Source organism: Alexandromys fortis, unplaced genomic scaffold (assembly GCF_014885135.2).
Source record: "Alexandromys fortis isolate MF-2015 unplaced genomic scaffold, M_Fortis_MF-2015_v1.1 scaffold_5, whole genome shotgun sequence".
NCBI classification, from domain to species: domain Eukaryota; kingdom Metazoa; phylum Chordata; class Mammalia; order Rodentia; family Cricetidae; genus Alexandromys; species Alexandromys fortis.
This window is the reverse complement of record NW_026067924.1, coordinates 1,932,197-1,956,894: the sequence shown is the minus strand read 5'-3', so window position 1 is coordinate 1,956,894 and position 24,698 is coordinate 1,932,197. Positions and strand designations below refer to the sequence as shown.

The 24,698-nt window shown below is 43.5% G+C and overlaps 1 protein-coding gene across 1 annotated transcript in view; it reads right to left on the bottom strand.

Moving 5' to 3' along the window:
• The window catches only part of Elovl2 (ELOVL fatty acid elongase 2), a 42,705-nt gene extending 28,185 nt beyond the window's left edge, over positions 1 to 14,520 (bottom strand). Inside the window, exon 1 of the mRNA XM_050142256.1 lies at positions 14,398 to 14,520. Coding sequence (XP_049998213.1) covers positions 14,398 to 14,400 — 3 coding nt within the window. The 5' untranslated portion in view covers positions 14,401 to 14,520. The remainder of the gene's footprint in view (positions 1 to 14,397) is intronic.
• Between the last annotated feature and the right edge of the window lie 10,178 nt (positions 14,521 to 24,698).

Here is a 24,698-nt window from a genome sequence, read left to right as displayed (position 1 = left end):
TTTTCACCCACTAATAGTTGACTCTGGGTTTTTATTATTAAGACCAATTAGAATTCATGCTACATTCCTCTCTACAGCTTACCTCAGTTTCCCTATTACTAACCAACTCCCAGCGTGCTGTAGAAGTGAGTGCTGGCAAGGATGGCTCTTATTGCTGAGAAGATGAGGGTAGCTGCTCGTGTACCTGGTCACTCTCTTTCCATACAGGGACCACCAGCTTATTCTTTTCCTCACTGTTGGCAATGCCCTTCAGTTTCTAAAGTGTGCCTTCAGATGTTGATTCAGCTAAGAGACCAGATTAGGGTGCAAGGAAACAAAAGGCAGCTCCTGGTTCTGACTCATCCTCAGATATGTTCATGCAGGGCAAACCTTGGACCTTAGACACTAATACAGATCCTAAGTTTAAACTTGGCAGGGTCTAAATTTAAATTTTAATTTGGCAGAAATATATAAATGTATTAAAATGTAGAGAATAAAATATATCAAGGCCGGGGCAATAGTTCAGTCAGTAAAGTGACCAGGTGTGGTAGGGACCACTTGTAATCCTAGCACTAGGGAAGTGAGGCAGGCAGATCTCTGAACTTGCTGGTCAGTCAGACTGGCCTGCTTAGTATATTCCAGGCCATTGAGGGACCATATCTCAAAACAAAAGTAAACAGCTCCCGAGGAACAACACTTGAAGTTGATCTCTGATCTCCACACATGCATGCACACATGTGGACATGCATGCATACATACACAGAACATATCCACAAAATATATCTCAAGCACGTGATTAAATTCTGTCATATTTGCTTCAAATCTCTTAACATTAATTCAGCAACTGTTTGAGTCTCTCTGATAGGCTAAGCATAAAGATAGGAACACAAGTAATTCCTTCTGCTCAACTCCCCAACCTGGGTCCCTGTGACAGACCTGATGTGACAGTCACACACTGTAATAGGTCATCATACCTTTTTCTGCAGCTTGTTCTATCATTCAGTATTTCGTGGGGTCTGCTCATGGGGAAACCTAGTTAATTCACCCACAGGCTGGATTTTACCACAGGAATCTAATACATTACATATTTCCTGATGGATATATTAGGTTTTTCCCAATTTTTGGTTACTATAAAAAATGCTGCTTTATATACAACCTCTAATGCCTATAAATAAAAGCTTATCTGGGGAAAGCCTAGTAGAGAAATTGCTATGTTGTTTAGGAAATGCATTTTAAAACCTTTTCTGTGAAAACTACCACATTGCTCTAAAATATTTATGAAACTTGCTACTGTCTGTTTTTAATCTTTGTTAAATTCATGGGTGTGACATGGTATCAGTTTGCATTTCCACATTACCATGGGAGCTATGCATGTCTTTACATGTTTATCAGCATACTATGAAAGCCTCCTCTTCGGAGCAGTTGTTCCCATGCTTCTCATGGGCTGCCTGTCCTCTTGCTTTAATGTTCTCACCCATGCCAAGCACACTCTACCGTCAAGCTATAACCTCAGTCTACACATCATATATTAGGGCTTGTGCCAAGAAATTACCCATGCTTGCTACTCTATTTTTCAGTAGTTTTAAATTTTCACTTTCCTTTAGCCTTTTTAAATAATCTAGAATTCACAGAGTGTCAGGAGGAGATTTAATTGTCTTGGCTCAATTCCGTGCTCCCTGTGATACCACCCTTATCAAGATCCCCTTCTTCTTGCCTCATCTGGTGGTCCACTTAGAATTTTCCATGCTGCTAAAACAAAATCAAGGATACTCTTCCTTGTGATAGTGATGACCTATCAGGTCTGTTTGTCAGTGTGCTAGAGATGTCCCCATCCCTGTGCTCTGGCTTGACCATGGCAGTGGGTGTATGCACTTGTCCACCTGCTCCTTACAGGAGGTCTGAGCCGTGAAGGTCCTAAGAAAAGTTTCTCACTAATCCATTAAAGCCACAGAACTTTGCCTCCCATAACTAATTTTCACATCTCTACACAGTGCTTCCCAAGTATTGAAAAGTGGGTTTGCACAGTACACAAAAATCTAGTGTTAAACTATTTTCTTTGGTGTACATCAAGGCTCAGGAATTTCACAAATACAAAACATCCCACAAATGACTGCAAAGTGTACAGTTTTAAGATACCCCTCCTGCTAGTGAGATGGCCTACTTTAGCACTTTGTTTAGGAAAGGACTTTGCTAACATGCAGGTAACATACTCAGATTAACTTCTGGAAGAAAGAATATGTGCCTACAAAATTCCTCCATGAAATTTTTTTCATTTTATTTCTGTGAGTCCATTAAAATATTGGACATCTATGATAGATATACACATAATTCAAATTTAAAAACCTAAAAAGGGGCTGAAGAGATGGCTCAATAGTTAAAAAGAATGTGTATTACTCTTGCAAAGACTCAAGTTCAGGACCTAGCATCCACGTCAGGTGGCACACATCACCTGCAACTCCAGCTCCAGAGGATCCAACACCCTCTTCTGGGCTCCTTGAGTGCCTGCACATACATGAATACACTCCTTCCCATCTCCATACACACATATGTAATTTTAAAAATTTTTAAATGAATAAAACCAAATATTGAATGTTCCAAAATGCTAAAATGAAAGCTAAGTTTTAGCGCAGTGAGTTTTGCTTTTTGTTACTCTTTTCTGAAGTTACTATATTCTTTTGAAATGATTTAAACTAAGGAATCACTATTGCAGGATGTAGGAAATCTAGAACCATGTTGCATGTCCCAAATAAATGCATTATAATGTGTGTATATGCATGTGCAACACTTGGTTCTATGTTCCTCAAGGTGGTGTGTATAGTATTTTCAGCTACTAAAAATCCAATTACTACAAAAAATTCTCCGTGAAGAACTCTACCAAATAAAAAGCTAAAATCTGACACATAATTAAAAATATTCTCTAAATACCTCTTCTCTAATTACATATGGTTCAAAAATACACAGTTCCTAGTCACACTAACTCTTCCCTCTGTCCACAGCATGCCTGTTGTCTCATCCTGCTCTACAGTTTTCTCCATAGTGCATCTACCACTAATATGCTGTTTATTATAGTTTTTATTTAGAGTCCATATTTATTGTCTGGTACCTTCCTATATATCACAAGCATGAATTGACACACCTATTGTGTGATTAAATGTAAAACAAATAATTATCATACTTATTTGACACATAAATGAATTCCAAGGAAATAGTATCAAATGGAAAATAGTATTAAATTGGTTGAAGGAAATTCAGAATTTCTTTACAAATATGTTAAATCAAGCCAGGTGTGTGGTACATGCTTGAAATCCTAGCACTTGGGAGGTGCTGGTAAGAGGTCACTCCCTCAACTACCTAGTGAATTTAAGGCCAGCCTGGACTATTCTGTCTCAAAAATAAAACAAACATAAAGGAAGGTCGGATAGGGGAGCAGGGAAGCACACATCTTAATTAAGGGAGCCATCTTAGGGTTGGCAAGAGATTTGGTGCTCCCAGGTGCCCAGGGCGATGTCCCCAGTTAGTTCCTGGGGCAGCTGAGGACAGAGAACCTGAAATGACCCTATCCTATAGCCATACTGATTAATATCTTGCATATCACCATAGAACCTTCATCTGGAGATGGATGGAGATAGAGACAGAGACCCACACTGGAGCACTGGACTGAGCTCCCAATGTCCCAAGGAGGAGCAGAAGGAGGGAAAATATGAGCAAAGAAGTCAGGACCACGAGGGGTGCACCCACCCACGGAGACAGTGGGGCTGATCTATTGTGAGCTCACCAAGGCCAGCTGGACTACGACTGAAAAACCATGGGATAAAACCGGACTCTCTGAATATGGCGGACAATGAGGGCTGCTGAGAAGCCAAGGACAATGCCACTGGGTTTTGATCCTACTTCATGTTCTGGCTTTGTGGGAGCCTAGCCAGTTTGGATGTCCACCTTCCTAGACCAAGATGGAGCGGGGAGGACTTTGGACTTTCCACAGGGCAGGGAACCCTGACTGCCCCTCAGACTGGAGAGGGAGGGGGAAAGGAGTGGGGGGGAGGGGGAGAGGAGAGGGAGGAGGGGGGAAAAGGGAGACGGGGAGGGAAATGGGAGGCGGGGAGGAGGCGGAAATCTTTTTTTTTTTTCAATAAAAAAATTATATAAAAAAAATAAAACAAACAAATATGATACTCTCCTTCCCACATCAACCTGGTTTAAGGAAAACTGAGTTTGAGAACTTTTAATGCAATGCTTGTCGAACAAACAAACTGAATAATTACTCCTCGTCAGGGTAACGAGAAAAGTAGATATATACAATGCCACAAGCAATTGTCTGTAGAAGAAACACAGGCATAACGTGGGTTTGAGTACCCAGTCTACCACTTGCTAGTTACAAATTACAAAACAGTTTCCAAGATACCCTTCCCGCTAGCAAGCAAGGCTGCTTTAGCACTTTGTTTTTAAGATTCTGAATTTGTAACCCGACTCAAGTCTTGGTATCCTCAAACATGGAAAAACAACAGATCCGTTTATCAAAAGTTATTCTCTACGTGTCTCCTGTGTGCAGGCTCCATTGTGGTCTGGAGTCAGCAGGAGAGATGGCAGGGATGGTGGAGAGAGACTGAAAACAGCAGGCATAACAAACAAGCTATCAGCTGAACAGATGATGCTAAGGTGTTTCTGTACACTAACATATAAAACAAACGTGTGGTGCTGTAATTTCATGTTTAGGGCTGGGCTGATCACAAACCAAAACAGGGTGTGTGCACACACACACGCATGTGCATGTGACGCGTTTTACTTGAAAGCGGGTGAACAGAGAGTCAAGCCATGACAGAATGAGTCACCCCACCAAGCAGTGAAGCACTATGCAGGGCAGGGAGGACTTTGTCCAGAGACCCAGAAACTTCAGGCTGCCTGGCTCAAAGTCCCGCCAAGCCTGTCTTCCACCAGTCCCTTCATAGTAACTTTACTCCAGCCAGGCCAGGTCCCAGTACTTGCAAACCCCATATCCAGTGATCCCTCCAAGATAACACAGTCTTCCATTCTCTGCTTATTTTGTTCTCACTCATATTCTTAAATGTCTCACCACTTTTCATTACCTCTAAACTGACAAGAGAAGCCGTACACTCTAACACACACAAATCCAAGAATTTGCCATGCTTGGATTTAATAACGGGAAGACTGGGGATGCGGGGGAAAGGCAGATAACAGAAGAAATATTTTCTAGTAGGGTGGTTTTCGGGGTTAAGGCCTTAAGCTAAGCACCGTTAAGAAGCTCAAGTCAGGCAATTTGATGTGGGTGGCTGAGCAAATGGCTGTGGCTTAATCTGATTACAGGAGGCTCTCTGGATTGCTTAAAGCTGTTATTCAAATCCATGGCAGTTTTCAGAAAGCAGGCAGTTTGCTACGACACGAGCGCATCTACAGGGAGAACCACTCAATAAGAAATGGTTTTTAAAAAAGCACACGAGCTGTGTTTCAGGTTTTCCTTTTCATCAATTACTTTAATAGAATTCTTGTAGCCTCAGGGATCTGAGGATGAGACAATGAAACCTTGCCACATTTTCATTCCTCCCGGGGTGGGGCAAGGGGAGAAATCCTGAATATTAAATTTAATATTTCCTTCATAGGGATATAAGGTTTTTAAAATGTAAATGTGTTTAGATAAATCAAGACGTCCACGTATACAGGAAGTCACAGCTGTAAAGACGGGTACGCCTGAGCTTCTGTAAGCAATTGCCATCTCCCTGTTGGGAGGGCTTTACATACACTGTCTAATCTGATCCAGTCTTCACTATGTATGACAGTCTAGGAATGAGAAAACTGGGCTTCACATGGCTAAACAACTTGGGAGACACAGAGATCAGGGAACTGGACCCAAGAGTGTGTAACTAAAGGGAGAATTTTTAAAAACTGAACCATGAAAACTAGTGGAAAGAATCAACATCTTAGCTAAGCCCCTACATCACCCATGTCCAGTAGGTAACTTTCTACACACAGCCTCCTCCTGCACACCCAATCCTTCTCTACCTCCTTCAAAGTCTTAACCAGAACCCCTACTCTCAAGTTTAACACTTGTCCAAACCTGGCCCGAGCCATCTCTCGCTGTCACAAAGCTCAGTGTCCACATTGAAGCACCCACAGAGTTGTCCTCGCATGGACTGGGATCTGTGAAGTCAGCCTTGTCCACGAAGGATGATGCTTCCCAAATCCATTACCTTCTGAAGCCTTACTGGCTATTTCCTCTCCCTGTGAGGTTCTGGTCGGTTCTACATCACTGATTTCATGCACACCCAAACAGACCCAGCCACTATCCAGGGTGGATCCCAACTCCTTGAGGCACACACGCAACAATTTTACAAGTCCCCCTCTTTCTTTAGCTGCAGAGCACTAGATTTCAACGTTGTGTCCACTTGATTCCTGGCCTGAAGAGCCCAGGCTCTTCCCCCAGGAGACAAGGTATTTGAATGTTTCTTTAAAGAGTAAGTTACTCAATACAGAGTGGATTCCATTTCTTCAAAGGAAGCGCAAAAGCAAACTATTCATTCCAAAGTCTGAGCTGACTGTTACAAAGGCTTGTTCTGCCTATAGGAGGCAAGTGCTGATAAGATTAGCGTTGTCTGCAACAAGTCCTAACCCAGGGACAGTTCCACTCAATTCTCAAACTGAAAGAGGAAAGAAACTTAGGAGCCCCTTAACCTAATGGGCAATATGAACTTAGCAGTATCTAGTAGCAGGGGTAGAACTTTCCAAGTGGCTGGTGTCTGAGCATGCTACAGTTTAGTGAGAAACATGGTCACAAAAATCACTGGGGCTTAGGTTGCTTTATGCTTCGCATTTGAAACAGACTTCAGGTTGTGAATTGTCAAATGACTTGTGATGAATGCCATTTATTTTTGGGAATCAGAACACACACACACACACACACACACACACACACACACACACACAGGCCAGAAAAGGAGTTGAATATCTTGATGATACAAAGGAGTAACAACTGCCCAGCCTCTGGAGCAGGGTGTGAGAGAGTCCCCCAGAAACAATTTAGATAGGATGTCCTAGTTAGTGGCATTTCTCCAGAGCCGAAAGCACCCTCCCTCCCAAACTAAATTCACCACTGACTTTCCAAGGGCTAAAAAATCTGATTTCTAAGCCAAGAAATTTGTGGGTCAGTTTAAAGAAGGCCTTAAGCACAGAGCAGAAGGGCTCAGGCACAGGATGCTCCTTTTTCCAGACACAGACAGGAGGAAAGCCAGCTTGAAGGGAACTCTGAAAACAGCTTGCCAGCCAGTGTGCACACCTGTTATCCTGGTGCTTGCACTCAGGAGGCTGAGGTAGAGGGGCAAGGTATAGGCCAGCCTGGCTTATAAAGTGAGGCCCTGCCTCAAAACAGAACAGAACAAAACATATAAGTACTGTTTCTGCAATACAGACACATTCATCTTTAAAGGCACAGTGTTCTGAGCCTGCCACCTAAATAAGAGTCTCCAAGAAGTCCTCATGCCTATAGAATTCAAAGATCTCAAAAGTACATTTACCTATTTAAATCACTGCAATTAAAACTAAATGATAAACTCTTAAGACATAAAACATGTGATTCCGCTGTTGCCGTTTCTGGCAGTCTTACTCTTACAGTCATTCTAATCAAACTGGAGACTACCTGGTGCTGGAAAGCTACTCGTCTACCGCGTGGGTGCTCCTGTCACATAAGGAACACGCTCCAGTTCTGATCTACATGAAGTGAAACTTTAATGTGTGCGCATACGTACATATTTGGGCTAACAAACACTTTGAGTGCTAACATAATACCATAATAGAATATTTCACACCTGATCTCATGCTATATAGTCAAAACGTAAGAATATTGAAAATGTGTAAAATGACCTTTAGGCTGTGTGCTATGAAAAATAAATGAATTCTGTGTTTAGAATTACCATGCTCAAGATATATCATTGTGTTAGGACTTGTGTCTACAAATACTTCAAAATCTTGAAAAAAATCCTAAAATCCAAGCTTCTTCTGTTATACAGCATTTCAGAGAATGAACATTCAGCCTGCACAGGCATCCATGTGTGTATCAATATCTATTCACCCATGTAACTCATGGGGTGGAAACGACACTCTTTGCCATTCTGTGTACAGAAACCAGGCCACACTGAAATTAAATGTTGGCTTTTTATAACTGTGTAAGAAAGTACATCCATACTGGCTAGTGGATAAGGCACTCGGGAGTACTGAAAAAGGCATCTTGAACAAATCATTTATCTTCTTTGAAACTCAATTTTCTTATCTATGATGTAGGCTTAGTGCTGTAGGAGTCTTTCTTATGAGGGAAACTTCAAAAAAGTATGCATAAAAATGTACTAAAACAACATGATGTGTTAGCTTATTAAAACCTACTCGTGTTTAAATGAGTACAAGCACAGCACATTCATGATGTGGCCGCAGGGGCAGGGGCTCACATCATCCTAGGGATGTGAGCTGAGACTACGCTCCCTCCCATGTTTGGAGACAGGGCCTCTCACTGAATCTGGAGCTTTCTAATGCACCTAGACTGGCTGGTCAGCAAGCCCAGGGATCTTCTCATCTCTGCTCCCCAACCCCTCAATACTGGGGTTACAGTGCTCAGTACCATGCCTAGCTTTGGGGTGATGCCAGGAGTCTGGAGTCAGGTCCTCATGCTGGCACACCATCTCTTTACTGACCACCCTCTCCCCAACCTGCAGTGTGTTTAAGTTATAATAGCCAACTACTATAAATGTATATGAAGTGAAAAGTTACCCAGAAAATTCATGGATCATAGCTTTGCCTATATTAAGAAAAATATTCATTTTTAATTTCAGTATGAAAATAACACTATAAATTTTATTATGTATAAATAAGAACGTAACCTGGCTTCTTTTATACAGTACAGTAGATTCAGTTACAGAAAGATATGTTTTGGTTTTAGTAAGAATTTATGATTAAATGATAGATTTTTGGTTTTAAAGTAATTGTATGATCACAAACATGGCCATGAAATGCAAATGCAGCTCCAGGTATACAGAGGCCTGGCTGCACTGTGGTAGAGCAATCGCTGCCTAACCCTATGACGTGCCACGGGTTGGAGGAGTGTGTAATTAGCCCTTAACACACCCCTACAGATAAGTGGAGGAAAAAAGGCAGTGTGGTGGGACTCAGGTGTTCTGACCTTCAAATTCTCAACATGCAACAATGTTAGTGCCTATGATAGGCTAGCATCATCCCTAGGGTGATCACCTAATATTGAGATACATATTGAGAACACAGACAGTTCTGGTCCTTGTGAAGTCTGAATTCAGTGAGAGATACAAAGGCAAAAGACACCATTGCTAAGTACAGGATCAGAAGGGGCCGAGAGTACTTGAGTGGACTAGGTAGTCGTGCTGATGCGCCTGAGAGTCTTGTGTGTTTGGAGAAGGGAGGCAGGCTCCAGCTTTCAGTGCCGAGGTTATGTGAGATCTAATCACAGTGGTGGTAAGAGACAGATACACAACTCCCCGGGGAAGAGCCCTGGCTGAGTCCCATCTGATGCCAACAAAATAATTGTATGCAAAAGATTAACCCCACTTAGCAAGTGGGTAAACTGTGTGTCAGAGTGACCTGCCCAGGGGACAGAACTGGTGGTAATCCAGCCAGCACTGAAAGCTGGATTTTCTGACCACCTGTCCAATGCCTTTGTTCACAGGTGCAGAGAGCCCTCTGTTTCTCACCACGCATCAGACAGTGAGAGGTCACCACGGTCATGGTCTCTGCTGTTACTATTAATTGGAATCATGATGTCTCTTGAAAGACTAAATGAAGCTCATGTGCAAAAAATGCTTTTAAGGTTCTAAGATCAATTTTAGTTTTTCTTTCTGTGGATTATTTTCCTTTTCTTTTCTTAGATGGATCATTTTAATACCAAGCTGTCATTTAAAGTAATTATTACTTTTTGAATATTAGAAATGAGCTATAAACGGGCTGGAGAGATGGCTCAGTGGTTAAGAGCACTGGCTGCTCTTCCAAAGGTCCCGAGTTCAATTCCCGGCAACCACATGGTGGCTCATCAACCATCTGTAATGAGGTCTGGTGCCCTCTTCTGACCTGCAGACATACAGACAGAATATTGTATACATAATAAATAAATATTTTTTTTAAAAAAGAAAGAAAAGCTTTAGCCATAAACAAAGGACATTGAGCCTATAATTAGTGATCCTAGAGAAGCTAAATAAGGAGAACCCAAAGAAAAACATATAGGCATCCTCCGGAATATTAACCTTCATCAGGCGATAAAAGGAGACAGAGACAGAGACCCACATTGGAACACCGGACTGAAACCTCAAGGTCCAAATCAGGAGGAGGAGAGAGAGCACGAGCAAGGAACTCAGGACTGCGAGGGGTGCACCCACACACTGAGACAATGGGGATGTTCTATCGGGAACTCACCAAGGCCAGCTGGCCTGGGTCTGAAAAAGCATGGGATAAAACAGGACTTGCTGAACATAGCGGACAATGAGGACTACTGAGAACTCAAGAACAATGGCAATGGGTTCTTTGATCCTACTGCACGTATTGGCTTTGTGGGAGCCTAGACAGTTTGAATGCTCACCTTACTAGACCTGGATGGAGGTGGGTGGTCCTTGGACTTCCCACAGGGCAGGGAACCCTGATTGCTCTTTGGCCTGACGAGGGAGGGGGACCTGATTGGGGGAGGGGGAGGGAAATGGGAGGCGGTGGCGGGGAAGAGACAGAAATCTTTAATAAATAAATAAATAGGGCTGGAGAGATGGCTCAGAGGTTAAGAGCATTGCCTGCTCTTCCAAAGGTCCTGAGTTCAATTCCCAGCGACCACATGGTGGCTGACAACCATCTGTANCAGACAGAATATTGTATACATAATAAATAAATATTTTAAAAAAATAAAAAATAAATAAATAAAAAGATTAACTTCTGCTTAGAGTTGAATACACTTCAGAGGAAAGGATTGTACTTTAAATCAAATACACCTATTATGGATATGTGAAGTAAAATATAACTGTAGAGGCTGTTATATAAAAAAAAGAAATGAGCTATAAAATAAAAACCATTATGATTAAACATGAGAAAAGACTGAGGAAAGAATAGGGAGATGTGGAGTCCAATGATTCAGAGAACATTATTTCTCAACAGAGGCAAGAAGTTAAAAATCAAGAGAGCAAAGAGGTAGAAGCCTTGCAGGAAGGGCAAACATGACAAAAACAGAGCCGGAGTAGAGGTGAGAAAATGCAAAAAAAAAAAAAAAATTCAAACAAAGCCCTGAGGCTATTGGACAAAAACCAACATGAAAGAAGAAAATGCACCAAGAATCAGGTGTCTGACACAGTAACCTAGAGAGCTGGTGGAATTACCAGCAGCCTGACAGAGGCTGAAAGGTGAGCGGCTTTCTTTGCCTAGTGTTGGGTCTAAGGTGGCAGCACGCTTCTCATGAGTGGAAAGGGTCTCAGAGATAAGAGACAAGTTTGGATGTGCGTGCTACAGAGAGCTGTTTGTTCAATATGATAACCTCCAAAGCAAGAGCAACTAAAATACAGCCACCCTCAACTAGCATGTGCTAAAAGTAAAAACACACTAAAATTTAGGGAAAAACTGGGAGGTTTCTTTGCTTTAGGTAGGATTTTTTTTTACAGCACAGGGAAGGTTTGAACTCACAATCCTTCTACTCCATTCTCCAAGTGTTGTCATTGCAAGAATGCACCACCATATTCTGGGCATGATCTTGAAGATGTTGTGTGAAAAGGATGCATAAAATTCCTTAACTTTTTGTGTTGGTTGCATGTGGATGTAACACTTGCCTAGAATAGGTTAAATGCTAAAATTGCTTGCCAGAGTCTCTGCTTTTTCAAGTGTGCCTACCAGAAACTGAAAGCCATGCATAAGCTTTACATTATATTTCTATTAGTATGGTGGACTCATAAAGTACATGATCTTATTTATTCCTCCCCCAAATTTTATAATATCGTATCTTGAAACAGTCGCTATTGCCCTGGCTGGTCTCAATCTCCAGGCCCTCCTACTTTGGTTTCCCACATACTAGAAACACTTCAATGTCCTGCCATAGTATCACTTTCTATGGAAGGAAATCCTGAGATCGCATAGTTAAATGTGGAGCTGAGATTCGAACTCATGAATGACACCAGACCACATCAACTTCAAAACAAGTCATGCTCTTACATCACCAAACAGCTAGATTTCAGATTTTAAACGGCAAAAATAATAATTTATTAGAATAACCTTGTCAGAATTAGTGATGGCTTAATCTTATTATTCATAATTAAAAACAAAAATAGGTAAATGTGTGACTTCTGAGGTGTGATGAATTACCAATGATGTTCACACAGTTTCACTCTCCTGGGCTAACAAAGTCTCCACGGCAACTTCATTCCTTAGTGAGCACCTGCTCATAGCAATTCCACACCCTCCACCAAGTTAGACGGCCCATGTCTGATTGTCCAGCAGAGGAAACCCATCATCGACATAACCCAGAACAGAAGGATCCTGCTTTCTGAGCACAACTCAAAAACATGGCACAGATGCGCTTAACACATTTCCAGCAATCTTCCAAACCACAATGCATTTCATTCAACCCTTTACCAAAGAATCAAAATGTTGAGCTTACCCAGTTGGATAATTTAAAAATACATTGTGTCTGGTATGGTGGTTCCATCCTGTAACCCTAGCACTCAGGAGGTGGAGGCAGGAGGATTGAGATCTTGATGCTAGCCTGAACTAAGAGGTTCTGTCTCAAAAAAAAAAAAAAAAATTCAAGAAGCAAAATCTTATTTTCTTACTTTCTGCTAGAATTCTAACAGTAATATCTCCTGCAATGCAAACTGAAATAAAAAACGAAGCAGCATTAATTTATGTTTAGTTCATGGTTTTAATTGCGAAAACAAAGCTGCAGCTTCTACTACTTGGACAAGACTAGCTGAGGACCACCAGCTGTTTAATCTTAACTTCGTTATGTTCGAATCTTCTCATGCCAACGCCACTGGCAGTTTGTCTCTGATTATGATAAACATGCTTTCCTAGACCGACGGCAGATCACCGGCATACATTTACACTGTGCAAATGGGGGGAAAGGCGCTTGAATAGAATTCTTTGCAGTAAGACTGATTGGCAGAGACATCTTTGGCTTGGATGTATAAGCGTCTATCAACTGACCCACTTACTTATGAACGCTACCCCCACCCTTTCCCCTCTACCCCATTTCTCAGAAGTGAAACTGCTCGATTTGGACACAGATTTGAAAATGCCCATTGAAAAGGGGCTCAAACAATACAGAAACAAAGATTTTTAGGACTTTTCCTTGACGTTGGCCCAATGACTGCTTCATTGAGTTCAATATTCCTGGAAGCTTTCCCTAACTAAAACCTATATACTTTGGAACAAAGGTTCAGAACCGAAGGGTGGGGGTGGGGGGGAGCGCTAAAAATGCTCTCTCCACTCAGAAGACTCAAGTGGCAGAGGCGGTCACCAATATTCTAATCGGTGAGCGTCTCCTGTCCAACAGCAGAGTGTGTCTCCCTTTAGATTCTTATCACCTCTGTCAAGCGAACAGTTCTTGTAGTGATTCACTTCAAGGACGCTACTATCTCCCGCTTAGCAAAGCACAAAGTACTTTGCTGATTTTGTTTGTTTGCTTGTTTTTGTTTTAAATAAATGGTGTGTGCCACGCACTGTTGACAAAGACTGTTCACCAAAAACTTGCATTTTAGTGAGGGAGACATTCAATACACTAAATAAAGCAACAGATTATACCACGCTTAATAGAGAAAACAAAATGAAGGAGGTACGGAGAATAAGTGACGGGTGTGCCGGATTTTTAGTGCTAAGGCTTGACCATTCAATCAAGTAGAGCGTCTGCGGGAGGAAGGGGACAATCTAGGGCTGACTGGTATCAGGTGGGGCAAGAAAAGCGGGCAGGCGCTTCACAAATTTAGCAAACCCTGAGGTGGAGGCGAAAAGACAAAGACCAATGAAGACAAATGCGGATTTGAAGACAAACACAGGATTTACGGACTTCTTTTCTTTAGCGGGGAGGTGGTTTTTTTTTTTTGAGACAGGGTGTCTCACCGTGGCCCAGGCTGGCCTCGAACTCGCGGCAATCCTCCTGCCTCAGCTTCCCTAGAGATGGGGGTCGCTGCCTGCCCGGGACCGGCTCCCTCCGAGCCCAGCAGCACACAAACCTCCGCCTTTGTGCCCAGGCGCCTGGCTTCGCGGGAGACCCTCGGCGAGCGGCTCGGGGAGAGCGTTGGGCCGCGGCTGCAGCGCCGACACGCCCCCGCGCCCCGTTACCCGCCGGGCGCCCGAGACCCCGCGCTCGCACACACAACCCCCCTCGGGCCCCAACGTCCGCCGCCCGCCCGGACGAGGCGCGCGGCCCCACTCACTCACCATGGCCGCGCGGCCGCGATGCGCTGTCCAGGGTAGCCGCCTTCCTCTGCGCCACGCCGCGCGCCGCCCGCGCTAGTCACTCGCCCCCGCCCCCGTCCCCGCGCGCCGCCCGCCTCCCCGCCCCCTTGGGCGCGCGCCGCGCCCTGCCCGCTCCGGGCCGTTTCCTCCGCCCCGCGCCGCTCGCCCTCCAGGGGGGGACCACGCGGGGGGAGGAGCCCGGGCACGGGCAGCGAGACCGTGGCCCCAGAGGCCTGCGCGGCCCCGCTCCGCGCGCGCCCCCGCCGACGCGGCGCCCCCTGCCGACCGGGCGGGGATTTGCAAGTCCAGCTAGCGTCATTGGCTCGTGCTTAGGCGCTTCTAGGACCAGGCCTCTAGAGGAGCCACCTGCAGCCTCCTCCACTCCCCGTGACCCGGTCTCCGAGGAGGGGCAGGGCGAGGCTAAGCATAAATGCCAGGTGCTAGGTGATTTAAATTGGGCACGCAGGTTTGCCCGATACAGAGGACTAGCGGGGTGCAGGGCTGCAATCCCAGCTCTTGGGGAGCAGAGACAGGAGGCGTGGGAAAGAGTTCAAAGTCAGCCTTGGCTTCTTAATTCAGCACCAGCCTGAGCTTCATGAGACCCTGTTTCAAATAAGTAAATAAAAAAAGACAAATGATGAGTCGTATACTTTTTGGGTGTCATCGGGATATTGGCACCAATATTCAGTCTAAACTGGCCTTTTCAGAAGATCTTACTTCCGGACAGTGTCGGGGGCTGAGGCGGCTTATTCAGTGCTTCGTTAATAGTGAACAGAATTAGATCCCAGGCCTTTGTGCGTCACATGACCGCTTTTCATTTTTGACTTCACAATGAGCTCGCACTTTTCTTTGACGGCTGATGTGATAAACCTGAAACACATGCACAGGTGTTAGGTACCTCTATGGGCAAAGAGGTGGTGGTCATAAAAATGCTAAGAATCCTAAGCCTGACCACCAGAACCTGAATTTCTCATCAACAACTTGTTTTCCTCTGCTCTGAGCAGCCTGCAGCTGCTCTGAGCACGAGACCCTGATGACAGGGCAGTGGGTTCTGATGAGTCTGCAGGCGAAAGATCCCGAGAGCTGGGAGTGGCCAGAGCCCTATAGAAGCTGCCCCTGAGCACAATAAAGAGGGCGTTCTTGGCACTCTTGTATCAACGATGTCCCCGTGGCCCTGTCTGTCTCTGTCTGTATGTGTGTGTTTTTAAATTTTCAGCCTAGTTCCCATAGCTCGCGGCGAGTAGAGCGCAGAAGGGAACAGGTGTAGTTTTACACCAGTCCTCTTCTCTTTCTTTGTATATTTTATGTTTCCCGTGTGGAAAGTGTATCTGAGAGCAGTCAGAGGACTGGCAGCTAATAGTGACAGCACAAAACCACAAGTCCCCGAAATCCTGAACCAGTATTCATGTGCTCGCCATGACCACCCAGTACCCACCATGATCAGAAGTGGGAAGTATAGGCACTGGCTGGCGTCGTGTGTGTGTGTGTGTGTGTGTGTGTGTGTGTGTGTGTGTGTGTGTGTGTGTGTTATCAGAAGATCTCTTCTTTCGACACCTCCTGTGATGGTTCATCTTTACCATCAGCTTGACAGGATTTAGAACCAACTAGGAGACACACTCCTGGGCATGTCTGTGAAGTTGCTTCCAGAGAGTTTCCAATGAGGTGGAAAGACAAACTCTGAATGTGGACGGAACCATCACATGGATGTAGAGAAAGTGATCTAAAGACTATTATTTGTTTTCCCCTGCTTCCTAATTGTGCACATAATGAGATCAACTGCCTCACAATCTCGCTACTATGATTTTTCAACCATGATGAGCCATGAGCCAAGGTAAACCTTTGGTTCCTGTCTTACTTGGGGTTTCTATTGTTGTGATAAAACTCCATAGCCATTATCAACTTGGAGGAGAGGGGTTTATTTTGCTTACAATTCCTTGTTACAGTCCATCATCGAAGGCAATCAGGGCAGGAGTCAGGAACCGAAGCAGAAGCCACACGAGTGTGTTGCTTTCTGGCCTACTTCTCATGCTTGCTCATCCTGCTTCCTTACAGCGGTTAGGACCACCACCCCAGGGGTGGTACTACCCAAAGGGAGCTGGGTGTTCGTACCACAATCATCAGTCAAAAAAGAAAATGCCCACAGGGTTGCCTCCAGGCTAGTCTGATGGGGGCATTTTTCTCAATTGAGGTTTCTTCTTCCCAAAGGACTCAAATTTATGCCAATCTGACATAAAACCAGCCAGCACAGAGGTAAACAAAATGAGATTGGTCTCAATGTAAGTAATTAACATTTCTATTGTCCAATAAATTAGTGAAGACAGAGATAAAAAATGCAATGGTGTCCAATGGTTTGAAAAGCCTTGGTGGTTTGCCACAGGGACCACGATAAAAATACATCACATACTGTTGTAGAATATTACTTTAAGGTGTGTTGCTTTTGTTTATACCATGGAACATTTGTTTAATCATGTAAAGATGTGTTGCTTTTGTTTATGCTACCTTTGTTTAACTCTGTGAAGCTGTGATTCTTTGCCTGTCTAAAACACCTGAAGGTCTAATAAAGCGCTGCATGGCCAATAGCGAGGCAGGAGCAAGGATAGGCAGGGCTGGCTGTCAGAGGGTATAAACAAAAGGAAAAACGAAAGAGAGGAGCAAGATAAAACAAGGACAGGAGGGTATCGGGCCAGACAGCCAGCCACACAGCCAGCCACCAGAGTAAGAGTGAAAGTAAGGTACACAGAAATAGAGAAATATAAAAGCCCAGAGGCAAATGGTAGAAGAGATAAGATGAGAAAAGCTGGTAAGAAACAAGCTAAACTAAGGTTAGGCATTTATACTTAAGAATATATATAAGAATACATTATACTTCTTGTGTGTGATTTATTTGGGAGCTGGTGGCAAGCCCCCTAAGAACAGAGAGTCAAAAGGGCAAAAGAGTAAAAAACCAGACAACTACATTTTGACGTACCAACATGAGGCTCAAATTTCCATGTAGAGCCCAAGAAAGCTTAAAAAACAAGAACCAAAACCTGATATGGCTTTTTTAAGGAAACCCTGCTGTACAGAAGAGCCCCTCAAGTAAATGCTTTTGTTATAAGAGTTGCCGTGGTCATGGCGTCTCTTCACAGCAATAGAAATCCTAAGACACCATCTTCAAGGATTGGCAACTTATGACTAACCTTGTATTATCTAGATCTCCATCTACTTCCCTTGCATTATTTGAAGCAAAAAAAAGATATAATATCTTAACTGTAAGTATTTTAGTATGTCCCAAAAGATAAAAATAATTTTTACAAAATCACAGTCAAAATAAAACTATGCGATGTCTTAAAAATTGGTCATAACTGCTTAACGTCATTAAACATAGACTAGGCACGCACAACTTTCCAGTTACTTTATGTCCCCTTTCCTGATGCTGCGTTCAGTTTTTCTGTTTCCAAATCTCTTTTAACCTCATTTCTCCTCATCTGTCTCTTCATTTTCTTCTCAGTGGATAAGCTATCAATGCAATCACCTGGACTAAAGAGAGTCCAGCAGTTTGGATTTCGTTGCCAGCATCCCACTCATATGAGCTCATGAGCTCGGTGATTTTTGGCATAGCTATTGTAACAAAAGTTTGGTCAGGCTCAGGTTAGGTTTTTGACAGGAGTTCTTGATGAGGTAGTACCCCCCCCCCAATCAGGAAAGTAAAAAACAAAAACAACAAACCAACCAACCAAACATTACAAACCAAAAACCTGATTGTCACGCTTCTTGTGTTTAGGTAATGGCCACACTAATGACTCCTTAGTGCTACAACTGAAGCATTCTATTAGCCCTACACGCCTTTTCCATGTGCTAGCTAGGATTCTTAGAAAAGAAACACCTTCTCATATACTCTTTAGTTACATAAGGAATACAATGTATGTAGGAACACAAGGTAAGCGCCAGGTATAAAATGAAAAGTGGATTTACTAATTGCAAAAAATGTGAATGGCAAGTCCAAAACTGAGCTATGAAGACAGGCCAAGGATAAAGAGTTTTTATCCTAGCTGGGAGTGGTGGCATGCCTGAAATCCCAGCCTTTGAGACGCTAAGGCAGGAAGATCACCAGTTTGGGACTAATTGGTGATTGCATAGCAAGATTCTGCCTCAGAAGAGAAAAAAAATAGAAAAGAATAAATAGTATTTGGAAATACTTACCCAAATCAACACTGCCACGTCAGCTGCTGTTGCTCAACTTGTTTTCACTCCTTTTCTGATCGTTCCGAAAACAGAGTGACTCTTTCAATGAATGCGTAAGAAAAACCCCAGAAAAGTTCACGTGTGCAGTGCTTCTAAAGGGACGGATCAGAAGGCAGGAGAGGGCTTTATTTATTTTCGTTTTTCATGAAATCTTGGGCTGCCTCTCTAAAGCATGTGGATGATAGAACTCCTGGGACAAAATATAGTCTAACATCAAAGTAAAATTAGTTCTGCTACAGGGAAATTTGTAATGGATTTTTCAGATGCTTTAGGTTAGTTTCATAGACATGGTCTTTGTTATTTCTGTTCACCCCATGTCACCCAAGGTTTCTATGACAGTCTAAAAATTGGGCTCAGAGATCTTCCAAAACTATACTAATTTTTATTTATTATTAGAAATATAGTTCCTAAAAAAACCCCACTAACTCAATGATGCCATTTACATGGATGAAATGAAATAAATGTGGCTATTCCTCCTTCAAGGTCTGCAAGATACAGAACAGACACATTTGCAGACAATAACTGGATGCATGGCTCCAGTTATCACAACGACATGAGATGTGCATAAAACAGTTAAGTCACGGCTGGGCGGTGGTGGCGCACGCCTTTAATCCCAGCACTCAGGAGGCAGAGGCAGGCAAATCTCTGTGAGTTCAAGACCAGCCTGGTCTGCAAGAGCTAGTTCCAGGACAGGCTCCAAAACCACAGAGAAACCCTGTCTCGGAAAACAAACAAACAAAAAAAAGTTAAGTCACACAAAAGCAAAAATTACTGTCTGAGTTATTAAGCACATTTGTAGTTTATGTTTTCCAGGCTTCAACACTCTCTCCAATGTAGTACCAGCAGTGAGGAAACCAGTGCTACCTGGCGCCTAGAGGGCCTGTCCAGGTCTGGCGATAGCTGTAATTCACTGTGCAAGAGACTAAATTCTAGGAAGCGCACATATATTAAGGTTAGCTAGCGAGCGTGGGGCCAAGTCATTGATTCTGTTCCTGGCCCTTTGATGTACACATGCCTCGTAGGTATCTGTCTCAATCGTTTGCTTTGATGTGAAACTGGGTGAAGCCTGGTGATGCTGCCAGCTGGTTTGGGCTCAGCTACTCTCAGGATGATGCCTGATGCTTCGAAGGCAACAGGACATTCCTAAATGAAGTTTAGTAGTTCCCGGCCTTTGATACAGAACAGTCCCTTTAGGGGCCCAGCATTTATAGTTGTCGGGTTTATTCTGCAACTTTGAACACACCCAGTTCTCCTAATGCTCATCCCACCTCCTGTCTCCCTAGCAAACATTGCCTCGCTTTTGGACTTTGCTAGGTGAACACCTGACTAAATACACAATTTTATCTCCTGCTTTAAGCTCTGCTCGGCGGCCGGACAATCTCATGGACATGTTTTCCAATAACCTTTCTCGGAAAGTGCAACATACTCATAAGCGCCAATGTCTAGCCACATTCTGAATTCTTTGTACAATTGGACACTAACTTAGATCCTTTAAGGAACTGGTAAAAAGCCTTTACTCATGTAAAAAAAAAAAAAGGCAAAGATTAAAACCAAAAAGCAAACACACCCATGCTTAATTTTTGTGCTTATGCTTTGATTAATTTTGAGATAGCCTTGCTATGCAGCGCTGGGTCACCTGGGACTGGTTGTATAACCCAGCTTGTCCTCAAGTTTGTAGGCAGTCTTCTTGCCTCAGCCTCCCAAGTACTGAGATTATCGGTGTGAGCCACCAGCCTGGCATCCACCTGCTGTGGGACAAAGGTTTTACTCTGTAAAGATTTGCTTCTTGTACTTGTTGAATAAAATGCTGATTGGGGGCTGGAGAGATGGCTCAGAGGTTAAGGGCACTGACTGCTCTTCCTGAGGTCCTGAGTTCAATTCCCAGCAACCACATGGTGGCTCACAACCATCTGTAATGAGATCTGGTGCCCTCTCTGGCGAGTAGGCATATATGAAGACAGAACACTGTATACATAATAAATAAAATAAAATGCTGATTGATCAGTAGCCAGGCAAGAAGTAGAGGTGGGGCAATGAGAACAGGAGAATTCTGGGAAGAGGAAAAATTCAGTCTGCAACTGTCACCCAGATGCAGAGGAAGCAAGATGAGACTGCTTCCTCTTGGTACCTTGGAAAAGGTACCAAGCCACGTGGCTAACACAGACAAGAATTATGGGCTAATATAAGTTATAAGAATTAATAAGAAGCCTGAGCTAATAGGCTAACCAGTTTATGATTAATGTAGACCTCTGTGTGTTTCTTTGGGACTTAACGGCTGTGGGACCAGACAGGACAAAAACCTCGATCAACATCCACCTGTGTTTTTATTGAGATTAGTTTAAATCTTTATTTCTCCAGAAAGTAAGTTGTAAATGAAAATTCTAAACATGAAATGATAGCCAGGTGTGGTGGGGCATGCTAATAATCTCAGCACTTGGAAGGCAGAGGAAGAGAGAAAAGGACTTTAAGGCAAACCTCAGTTACATAACAAGTGCAAGACTACGCTGGGATTTATTTGACCCCTTGTCTCTAAAAAAGTGGAAGAGGAGGCTGGTAGATGCACCAATGGGTAAATGCTTGCTGTGCAAGTGTGGGGATCCATGTTCGGATGCCCAGAACCCATGTAGAGGCAGACCCAACAGTGGCCACCTGTAATCCCAGCACTCTTGTGGTGTGATGGCTGGAGAAAAGGGGAGCACCCCTATAAGCTCTCAGTCCTGTTAGCTTGGAGTATGAGCAGTGAGACATAAGAGACTCTGCCCCAAACAAGAGAGAAAGCAAGGGCCAACACCCAAGTTTGCCCTCTGATCTTTACACTCACACCTTGACATGTGCACACCCTTATGGCTTGTCAATTTGTTTACAGTCTGTTAGGTCTTCCATCTACTTGAGTTGCCCTAACTTGTATTTAATCCTAATCTATTTTTAAATAATATCAAACTTCTTCTCAATTAGTAAAATAACTCTAAAAGCCAGATGTGGGGAAATGAACCTAATAACCTGGCGCCTGAGAAAGTGAGGCAAGCTGATTGTGAGTGAGAGAATAATTTGGACCCTATGGAGAACATGTCTCCAAAACCAACCAACTAGCTGGTCGTGGTGATACATGTCTAGCATCCCAGCACTTTGAAGGTAGAAGGCAGAGGAAAAATAGTTCAAAATTAGCTTAGAGCACGTAAAACCCTGTTTCAAAACCAACCAACCAGAGATGCTTGGTATCAATTTCTTTTCTTCCTAAAGCACGTCAAGAGGTAGACTCTATTTCCCCTCTCCTTAAGCCTGGTCTGACATTGTGGTTTGACATGACCAATAAACTAGGCAGAAATCTCCATGCATTCACCCATGTTGTGTCTAGACTTCTGAGTGTGCCAGCAGCTTCTGTCTTTGCTTGAGGAAGTCAGAAATTTGAATTATGGGGCATATTATAGAAAGAGGAGTCCTGGTGTGAGGAAAGATCAGATGTAAATCTAGTGAGCAAGACTTCCTTGGACTCCTTCCATTGCGCTCCATCTGCCTACTAAATTCAGTTGAGGCAGTGACCTTCGCTGATTTTCTGAAGGGCTGAACCCTGCCCAAATTCCTAATCTCATCACATGAGACAAGAAAAATCAGTTAAAAGTGTTCCATCTATTATAAAACACCCTCCAGAAAAATACCCATTGGTCTAGAGCCAGCTGAGCTGTGTTCCCATCTCGTGATATCCCAGTGTGTAAGAGCGTGTGACAGTTAATTCTCACTGTCAACTTGACTGGATGTAGGGTCACTTAGGAGACCAGTGGGGCACATCTCCGGGTGTGTCTGTCTGTGGGGGCATTTCCTAAGAGGGTTAACAAAAAGGGAAACACTCAGCCTGAGTGGTGCCATCCCACGGGCTGGAGTTCCGGACAGTAAAGAGGAAAAGGGGACAAAGGGCAGACACTGGCATGGTCACGCTCTCTGCTTTCTGGCCTCCGTGGTAACTCTTCTAATAACATGACAGAGCACTCTAAAATCAAGAGCTCAAATAAAGTTCTTCTGTCCAGCATTTTCACCATAACTATGAGAAAAAGTAACCAATACAGATGGAAAAACTTAAAACCATATGGGATTGGTCTCACTGTTAGTAGTAATACGGGGTTATTCAGGATCTAGAAGTTGAATGTGTAGACTAGCAATAATAATTTTTCAATGTGCATTTGAATATCATTTGAGTGTCATGAAATAATTTTGTTTCAGGAACTCTTGCCGAGGCTTCAGATACTGAGACTCCATAAGCATTTCTACTGAATAAAAACCTTAATTTTTTTTTCACATTGGAAATTTAAAAACAAAACCCTGCATGCCATGGTGAAGGGAATGCTCCTGAAGTGCCGGCCGACACTGAATCCCCACCTTTTGGCTGGAAGCCTTTCTCTGGAGATGTACACAGACGGCTCTGGGCTCCACAAGCCGAGACTGTGTTGTGCGATGGAGTTGGAGGCCTGCCATTCAGACCCAGGAGGAAACAGTTGGATGGGAGGATGTGTTAATTAATGTGGCTATCGAGGAATTTTCAGTGTTTTTCTTCACTTCCTCTAGCTTCCTCTCAAAGGTGGCTTAAAGAGAAAATTACTCATTACCAAGCTTTGCTAATAGGCTTTCTGTTGCTGCGGAAAAACATCTGGGGTTCAGTCCAAGGGGGGTTGGCTCGGTTGCCTTTGGATTTGTGGCAGGGGGCATCATATCAGCGACAGCATGGTGCAACACAGCTGTTCACCTCTGGCCAGGAGGTGAGAGGAAGAAATCGAGGCCCCACAACCCTCCCCTTGAAGGCATGACTCCCATGACCCCAAACCTCCCATTAGGTCCCACCTTTTAAAGATTCCACCACCTCCCCAGAGTGCCAGGCTGATGATAAAGTCCCTACCACATGAGCCTTTGGGGAACACTCAAGAATCCCAGACATGCTTTCTTGTGATACCAGTACCGACTGATAGATGGAAGAGTGAAGAAAAAGATGACTTCCTTAAGTATGTAAAACACTGAAATGCCTGCTGGGGCTCAGGGATGACTCAGTAAAGTGTATGCTGGACGAGATGAAGACCCCTGAGTTCCAGCCCTTGAACCCATGTAAAGAAGTTTAGCATGGTGGTGTGTGCCTACAGGACCAGCATTGCATGGTGGTGTGAGCCTGTATTACCATCACTGCGTGGTGGTGTGAGCCTGTGATACTAACACAAGTAGTCGATGCTGGAGTAGCAGGAAGCTGTGAGCCAGATGTGGGTGATGGGAACTGAACTTCCATTCTCTGCAGGAGCAGCAAGTAGCCACTGAGCTATCTCTCTACCCATCCAGGTCTTTTAAATTAATTAATTGATCAATCAGTTAATTATTCAGTGATGCTGGGGATGGAACCGGGGACCTTATGCATGCTAGAGAAGATCTCATCCCCAGACCCCAAACTTTTCCTTTATAAAACTATGATTTCTATGTGGTTCTTATGTTTTAAGTTAGCCATAATTCCTTATACCATCGGCCAGTACTTAATTCATTTGAATCGGTATCTAATAAAGTCTCATACACTGGAAAGGACTGGTATGTCTTTCATTTCCTTTTGATCTATACTTTCTGTCTCTTTCTCCTTCATTAGGCAGTCTTTATACAGTATGCTTTTTTAATTATTGCACTTTAGGTCTCAGTCATATGAATGTAAACAGGTTACAATAATGGTTGTTTTGAGGTATTTGTATGAGCCAGGCATTTTTGGAAGTACTTTGCATATACTTTCTCATCTTGACTATTTTTTCAGGGCTGAGAATCGAACCCAGGGCTTCCTGTTCTCTAAGCATGCACCTGGCCATCGAGTTGCCTACTTAGCCTCTCCTATCTCACTTAATCTAGACCAGAACCACTGAGCTGATTGTCCATTTCATCTTATGGACAGAAAGCCAAGGGTTAACGAGGTGAATTCAGTTCCCTAGGAACACATAGTTAATAAGAAGCCAAGCAGAGTTTGAAGACCACATCATTCCTACTCCAAAGTCCATGCCCTTAACCTGCAGCCTCTACATCAGAGAAAACGCATCCAGAGAGGGTAATAC